The 8,537-nt window shown below is 35.8% G+C and overlaps 1 protein-coding gene across 2 annotated transcripts; it reads right to left on the bottom strand.

Annotated features, from left to right (window-relative positions):
* Positions 1-335: 335 nt before the first annotated feature.
* On the bottom strand, positions 336-8,249 carry LOC131167276 (ras-related protein RABC2a). Of its 2 annotated transcripts, XM_058126016.1 has the most exons (7): positions 8,111-8,249; positions 7,748-7,993; positions 6,253-6,321; positions 4,673-4,738; positions 3,036-3,157; positions 1,399-1,527; positions 336-763 (listed from the first exon to the last, which is right to left on the bottom strand). In XM_058126016.1, exons 2-7 carry the CDS (start codon positions 7,884-7,886, stop codon positions 653-655), a joined length of 636 nt encoding a protein of 211 aa, XP_057981999.1. In that variant the 5' UTR covers positions 7,887-7,993; positions 8,111-8,249; the 3' UTR covers positions 336-652. The 2 variants fall into 2 exon arrangements, with proteins under 2 accessions (XP_057981999.1, XP_057981998.1); XM_058126015.1 differs by having other exon boundaries at positions 7,748-8,249.
* Between the last annotated feature and the right edge of the window lie 288 nt (positions 8,250-8,537).

Raw genomic sequence — 8,537 nt, 5'->3', positions numbered from 1 at the left:
ACATGTCTTTTATTACATTAGGTGTATAACCTGAACAAAGGAAGATCTGACACTTGTAGTTGCCCATCAAGCTATTATTTTTTGAGGAAAGAAAAGAGGGTAGTAGTGCTCTCTTCAAATACACTCAGTTCCAACAATGGATTAACTGCTACTAGTTTCATTGTTTTATGGTCATTTCTTATTTCAGATTTATTTCGTCAATTTGGTTTATTAACACTATTTTAACTTTTATTTTCATGCAGTCGACTATAGTAATTAAGGTCCCATTGGAATGGTGAAATGGGGTCAATTCAACAGTAGTAAATATAAAATAATTCCTTGATGCAAACAGAAAATGAAGAACTATCCACAGCATGAATTGATAAATTCAAATCAAAACAAATCAAATCAAATACAAGCAATTTTTGTTTTGAAAACATTCTGGGCGAAGATTAACAAAAGATAAAACAAAGAACAAAGTTACGAGGCAAACACATTTACACAAGCTAATGTGTTGTTGTAGCATCAATCAAAGGAGTCACATATACATAACTCAATTACAGTGTTAAAAACAATACGCTCAGCGTTTGTGTGCCACTAGAAGTGCTGCTTGATGCCTTCATATCATACATAAATCCTGCATTCATATGGAGGCCCTCCCTAGTTAAGAATTTTAAGAGCAACACCCCCCGCTCAAAGGTGGCTGGTAATCCTGTTTCTGTTTCAGAATATTTCTCTTAACTGCTGCAGATCCTTCTTCCAAAAGACTAGGAACCTCCATTATCTGCAGAATAATCCAGAATTGGTTAAAACTAAGACGGCAAATTGATAATTCATTCTGTAAAAATGTCTTTCTTTTTTGTACAATATAAACAAAACTAATTGTTTAAATATCTCTGCTCCCATTCTGTAAAAATTTCATTTTTTTTTTTGTACAATGTAAACAAAACAAATTGTTTATCTCTGCTCCCATCACATCTGCAAAGTTCTTTCAGGAATCTGAGAGAAGTCAGGATAATTGCATTCATTAACTATAAAATCACGTGGCTCAGATCAACATGCTTTGAATGTTAAGGATGGTTGTATGCTAACTTCTTCGCCAAAAGACTTCTTCAATGAAGCATGATTTTTCCCAAGTATATGTATAAGTATTTCTTAAAGTAAACACTCATAATTCCATGTGAAACAAGGGTTGCAAATAATACTAGTACATAGTCCTACAACGTAGGAACTTTATGGGTAAAAACAACTTGGACATGGACGTATTAACCAGCAAACTGTCTCTCCCGAGTTCAATTTTCAATGTAACTTGGCAAAATTCCAGAGTCAAAACAAAAAGATTGCAGAGATAGGTTAAACACTGAAATATTTTGAATATCCATCAGGATCTTGAAAACCATAAATGTCTCTCCTAATTACCTTTAGTGCAAGCTCTTCAAAACATTGCTCCACATTTTCTCGAGTTTTAGCACTACATTCAAGAAATAAACATCCAAGTTCTTTTGCCAGAGCGATCCCCTCCTCTCTACTTACAACCCTTTCAGACTCCTGACATCATAAAGCGAATTATATGATAAAAGGGTAATATTCTGTACAGTAAAATTTGTAAGAATAGAGGCTCATGAAAATCTATGAATAGCAAACTAATTGGCTACCGATCCTGAACAATCTCATTGGAATAATAATAATAATAATAATAATAATAAAAACACCAGAAGAGCAGACGCAGATGTTAACAAAAAAAATCAAAAAAGTGCAAAATTTCTACGGGAATGCCTTTGAGTCAAAATGTGATAGGGAAAAATAAAAACAAAGCAAAACTGAAAGAAAATAAACTTGTCTCAACAAACAGTGCTACAAAAAGTAGTCTAAAAAAGAAAGAGATGCAGCCTTTCAGAAATGGCTAATTCAGCATTTTTATTAGATTCAGGATGGATCAGATGAGAAAGGTTCATCATTGTGTCCAGAAAAAGTATGCATCTCATCATGACTGTCTACAATCCAATACAACACCTAGATAACCATGTACTGACTACTTTTGGGTCATTGAATCTGCCAAACATGTAGTCATGACCCTACTAGGGACAGAAAACTCTTAATTACGAGCATTTTGATAATTAGCAAGGCACGCGAAATGAATTGCGGCTATTCACTGATAATACTAGTCATAAAAAGACCAAAATTTTCATTCTCAGCTTGGCAGCAATCATTTGGCAACTCAGGAGAACCGAGTGTATTCTTGTTGAACACTACACACCTGCACACAACCTCCAATTCATTAAAACTCACAATATTTCCAGTCCCAAGAGGCAGTTGTGCAAAACAAAAAAAGTGCCTTACAGAACAATATCAACATTAACTCTTCAAAACAAAGCTATGAACAGAAAATTCTATTATTCTTTCTTAGCAATCTTGAGGGGGCACCCTTCATCAGTCAAAGAAACTGAATGAATGATTGTAATAGTTATAAATAGAACCTTCAGCCTCCCACTGTGTGCAAGCTCAAGAACTCAAGTTTGTGTGAGGATATAGTGGTGGTGGCCTTTCAATTAAAGAGATAGCATCAACATGCAACTAAATATTTTTTTTTAAGGGAAAAGAAAATTCATTAGTGTATTGCAAAACAATACTTAATCTACCTTTTTTTATTATATATACCTTAGCACATTGTGATGTCTCGCAATGGGGAAGATAAACCAACCAATTGGCATAGGGAACAGTGGAGGACAAGAAGAAGAAGAAGAAATTAAAATATTAAAGTGTAACACAGTGCAAAAGGCTTCCACTCCATAGGGTCTAGGGAGTAACAATGTGCAGCCTTACCTCCAGACTAGGAGAGGCTGTTCTCATGACTTGAACCCGTGACCTTCAGGCTCAGGTGAAAGTGAAATGAAACACCCTTGCCATTGGGTAAAGAATTGAGTGCCATAAGGCAGCATGGAACATGCATATGTTGATCATAGAGAAACAATATATGCATTCTTATAAATGTAAAGTAATTTATTTGTCTTCTATTTGAATATTCAACTGCAGTAAACAGGGAATATAAATCTTACTCTATCAACTTTATTTCCAACAAGCATCTTGACACAGTTCTGATTTGTGGAGTAAAGGTCTACTTCTTTAGCCCATACATCCGAAAGGTTTGTATAGGTTTCTCTTCGAGTCACATCATACACTGAACAAAAGCAAAGAAAATCAATTAGAATTCAGTCTATCAACATCAAAAAAGGTCATCAAAAATATGAAATAAATCATGCATAAGTGCATAGGTGCGACAACCAAAATACAGGTTTCAGGTTAATTATCTTTGCAACAAAACACCTTGAGCCATACTGTGTGCAATGACAGAAGTCAAAATAACTCGTGTAGAGAAGGCTTCATATTCCTTAAAACCATGCATGACACAGCAAGAGCTAAAATAGGCATTAAATCTTAACATAAGATATGAATATGACTGGCAATAGTGCCCAACATTTTCTGTTCAGTCAGCTACACAGATTTTTTCTCCATTCAATACAATTAAAGGCTATCCATCTTATTAAAAAGAAAACAAGCCAATATAATGCATTGAATCATTCTTATTTTATTCTTGGAAGAGGAAAGCTAGGATGCAATTCACAGGCAACTAATTGTTAGTCAATTAGTGTCTGTCATGTTGCTTATCCCAAGTAAGGTTGTGTACCTGGTACCAGGTAGTAAAGAATCAAAGTCTCTGTATACTGAGTTGATAATATTGTTTTCTGCCTTTTCATATATTTATTACATCCACATCTATCCAGCAACATCAATCCAATTCTCAAGTACACAAACCCTACTCTGCATGTCTTACTTTCCTTTGCGGTGTGAAATTTGAATATCTCATCACAGACTTATGCACATCCTGTTTCACCTTTGACTTGCCATTGCAGACCTGTAGCACAATAAAGTAATGAACCTAGCTCTAGGCAGCATAATAATTTCCTTTTCGTATATTTATTACATCAGTATCTATCAAACAATAGTAATCCAATTCCCAAGTGTACAAACCCTGCCCCAAGGCATCATCTCATAAAAGGAAATAACTTGAATTTCTAGTTGTGGACCTATCCATATCCCACTTCACCTTTATTACTCAAAATCGCATAACGTTTTTTCCATCTATATCCTGTTTCAACTTTTGCTTATTTGTTTTTTATCATTCCCAGAATTTTATTTCCAATGAGACAGACATACAGATGTATAGGATCATATCAAAATTGAAAGGGGTGTTTAAGAAATATCCATGGAAATCGAAGGACTCAGAGAATACAGAGAGTTTACTTCTATCATGACAGATAAAAGAAAATAAAGATCAGAGAGTATGCTTGTCATAGAGATATGTATACTGCATCAATACATCAACACTCAGTATGAATAAAACAACAATGACATAAAATTCATTTGTGGTCGTATATAATTTAACAAATGGATTCCAAATATCAGAAAAATATATAATTTGAATCAACATTAGTAAAAAACTGCATTTTCATTGGCTACGGTGAGCTGAAAGACAATTTCTAGCACAGCAAGTGTTCAGTAAGTTTAAAAAAGGTAGCAGTAAAAAATCCCTGATTATTTACAAAGCCACATTCTAAACAAACAAAGTCAAAAAATTGATTTTTCACAGCAAACTTTTGAAGAACGAAATACTTTTATCTTGTCAATGGCATACCAAGAAAAATCCCTTGGGCACCTCTATAGTAAGAGCTTGTTAATGTTCTGAACCTTTCTTGTCCAGCTGCAAGAGACACAGAATGTTCAAAAACAAGTTACAATTTATCACATTATTTTTTAAACATGTATGCAGGGTAGCAAATAGCAATTGAATCAAATATTGATATTATAAGAGGAAACAAGAATATATGATGGCTTATAGAATAGGTAGTAAAAGATAAGTTGGCATAAGTGTACCAACACGCAAATTTCTTTTTCCTCTTCCCCTATCACTTTTTTTAAAGGTGGGGGTGGATGAGGGTAGGGGTGGAATTAACTTTCAATCAGAAAAACTAATTGTAAGAAACCTTCCTTGCCTTGAAAGTTTTAAAGAAGCCCCAAACTCATTTCCACACTTTGAAAAGTTAAAGAAGAAAAAACTTCAAAGGGCAACCTTATTCTAGTAATCTATGTTAAGCATCAAGGCCCAAAACATTATAATAGCGCACAGGCTTCATTTTATCATCACCAATTATTACCATAAAGTAATCAATTCATGAAAAATGTTTTCACATTTGATACAAACTGCGTCAAGTTACAAAAATAATCTAGCAATACTTATTAAAAATAGTGCTCCTCTACAGCCGTTAGCCTTTTGCAAGCTAGAATCACCTCCAGTGCTGAGCTAAGAGTCAATTCTCCCATGGTAGAATATTCTCTTCCAACCCAAACCTAATATGAACTAGATACACTTACAGAGCAAATGAAGGATTCTTACCTCATCCACACCCCGAACTCTCTCTCTCTCTCTCTCTCTCTCTCTTCTTCTAAATACACTTTTGGCCTCATTGAAGAAATGAACAACCTAAAATAGTGATTTTGGAGGGCTAACCAGCAATTTCTTCATTTTTTAGAGAAATTGTTTATTGATATTCCTACTTCAACACAAAAAGCTCTGAGTATGCTGCCTCTTCAACACATTTTAACTCGTAATAGTTTTGTTGGCATAGCAGGTCTGGTGGGAATGACCTGCTCCTATTCTGCTCACTAGTAGTTATTCTCTTGAGACTTCAATGGTGGTGAGCTATAACAAGGTAGAAATTTTAGCACCTCCTAGCAACCTCAGATGGACTAAGAGTATTGGCACAACCACAATAATTATTAAGAGAAGTTTTCAAATATGATCAAGTAGGCGAAAAAAAAATAAAGATATTATAGAAAGTTCAAAGACAACTAGTTGTACCATTTCTAGGTTTTCATTAAATTAAATGTCTAACAAAGTGTGACATTAGTGGTTGCTGGATTACATTCTTTTGTATCTCTATATTTGATTTTTCTCCTTCAATTAGAAAATGAGAATAATGAAGAAAAAAAATGAGTGCTTACTTTTAAAAATGATCTACAAAGGAGATCTTGGAAGCACCATTTCTCTATAGTAATCAAAAAGGCAGGTTCAATGAAAAGTAAGTAATTAAGCAACCCTCACGTGACGTAATAATCAAATATTATAAAAATGAGAAATACTGGAAATTTCAGATGGTGAAATGGAGTCCAAATGGAAAGATAAAAATAAAAAGAATGAATACTGAAACCCCTCACCAGTGTCCCAAATTGTAAGCTTCAATTTCTTTCCACCAACTGTGAGCAGTTTGATCTTAAAATCCACACCTACACATAGTTAAGATGCAAAAAATTCTCAAAAGTATGCCATAAAATTCAAACCAGCAATTGTCGAGGTAAGACATAACAATTACATGTCCCCTCTTATGTTGTGCCATAAAAAAATTTCTCTTTTTCTAATGAATATTGCAACAGCTGTTGGGTTTAGGACATGTGTCACATTTACATGGCCATTTCAACAACTTCTCAAAGACTACTAAATTACAGCATCTAGTCTTTAGAGTTGGCGATTTTGCCAGTGTGTGATATACCATCAACGCAAGGAGAAATTGCCAAAGAAATAGAACCAAGAGCTGAGGACTCAAATTGAGAAGAGCATATGGCTCAATGCATGCCTTTGTGTAGTTGCATGTCTATGATACTCCTTCCATATCCCTCTCATAATTAATTGAGCAAGTTGGTTTGCCTTTTTGATTATACATTAACATTACATTTTCCTTACAAAATGTAATAACCTATTATAAGGAAAAAAGTTTATGTTAATCTATTCCAGTACACTATTTCATGTTTGTTAGAATAAGACCAATTTTTATATGGCCATTTGCATTAGAAGCACCCTGTTTTTTTCTTGATGTAAAGATATAATATTTCTACACAATAGTCATTCAATCCACTCTATTCCATTCCACAAGCCAAATGTCACATAACAGTGCTAAAGCAATGATGGCACAGTTGTTTTATCTGCTTTGACCATGCATGGAAGCTGAAGTGTATGCTAAAGCCAAGAAGGCCATCCTAGTCAAGAATTCTAGCGCTGAGCACAATTAACAAAATGTCGTATTGCACTACGAATCAATAGATGCAGATCTACAGTTTTTTTTATATTAGTAAGGCTAGATCCCTGCTTCCCCCAACCCAACCCAGAACCACCCCTATTTGATCACATTGACCCAACCTTCAGAATCAGCATCACAAACGTCAATCCACCTAAAAGAATCACCACTAAACTAATTTTAATTTCAATCACAACCCAATCAATGCTTAGCGTTTTCCATTTGATCAAACAGAGAGCGTAAAGATTGCATTAGTTCGGCACATAATGAGAAGCTCGGATTGCCATAATAGAAGACTATACAATTCAACTAAAATATATAGGAGGACTGTACATACCTGCCCACTGTTTGAGTTTCAATATCAAATCTGATTGGAATGCTTAGAAAAAGAATGTTACGAAAATTTCAAATCTTATTTGCTTTTTTTCTTTTTCTCTATTTTCCCATATTGATAGTACACCTCTAGCTAGTAAATCAAATAGTTGAATTGGCCTCCATTCAGTTGAGGTTCACGTTTCTTTTGATTTCTTTTCTTTTCCGGCATTTTCTCAGCAATGAAAGAGAAACTGAAAATAAAATAAAAAGGAGAGAGAGAGAGAGAGAGAGAGAGAGAGAGAGAGAGAGATTGATATATGGAATACCAATGGTGGGAGAAAGATCTTCGACAGAGCTAGAGATGAAGCTGACGAGAAGACTGCTTTTGCCGACTCCAGAGTCGCCGATCAACAAGATCTTGAATGAGAGATCGTAGCTGCTGCTCTGTCCCGAGGACGAACCCATCAATCCGAACTTCGAATATCTCTCTCTCTCTCTCTCTCTCTCTCTCTCTCTCTCTCTCTCTCTATGCGTTCAGTGATGATCACTCCTTTTCCTTTCAGTTTCTATCTCTTCGGGAACAGCGGAAATGCATATAAAGAGAGAAAACAAAACCGTGAGAGAAAAGGAGAGGAAGAAAAGCAAATGGCATCTGAGCATGGTGGAGAGAAAGTAAAGAAAACGGCTACCTGAGAACTGCGGACAAACGCATTCTTTTTCCTTTTTTTCCTTTCCTATCTTTTCTTTTCTTTTCTTTTCTTTTCTTCTCGAATTCCGTTTTCCCAGAGCGCACGGCTCGTGTTCTCCACCACCCGACGCTGAGTGGAGGGTGGCATCCTCGTAATAACTTGCTTTAAATGCATTCGCGCGTGGTGGCGCGTGGGGAGTGGTACGGTCAGGTGAGGCCGCAACTGTCTGGCGATGGGACAATTGTTAGGCCACGCGCTTGGAGGAGAGCGTAAGTTGACGCTCTGCAGGGCTCTGGTGGGAGGTCAGCGTCTGGTTGGGTTCGCGGACACGTGCCGGCGGTACGTGTCGGGGGAACGCGGGCCCTCTCATATATTAAAAGGAGTCTTTTTCTTGCGTACAATGTGCGGGAATTATTGGACAGGAATA

The sequence above is a fragment of the Malania oleifera genome, chromosome 11 (genome assembly GCF_029873635.1).
Source record: "Malania oleifera isolate guangnan ecotype guangnan chromosome 11, ASM2987363v1, whole genome shotgun sequence".
Classification (NCBI taxonomy): Eukaryota; Viridiplantae; Streptophyta; class Magnoliopsida; order Santalales; family Ximeniaceae; genus Malania; species Malania oleifera.
This window is presented reverse-complemented; position numbering and strand designations above follow the sequence as displayed.

Coding starts and splice junctions, on each gene's coding strand:
- LOC131167276 (XM_058126015.1), bottom strand. CDS start 7,886: ATGGGTTCGTCCTCGGGACAGAGCAGCAGCTACGATCTCTCATTCAAG. Junction 3,158..4,672: donor TGCCCAAGGGATTTTTCTTG/GTATGCCATTGA, acceptor GCTTTTGTTCAG/TGTATGATGTGACTCGAAGA. Junction 764..1,398: donor TTGAAGAGCTTGCACTAAAG/GTAATTAGGAGA, acceptor ATTATTCTGCAG/ATAATGGAGGTTCCTAGTCT.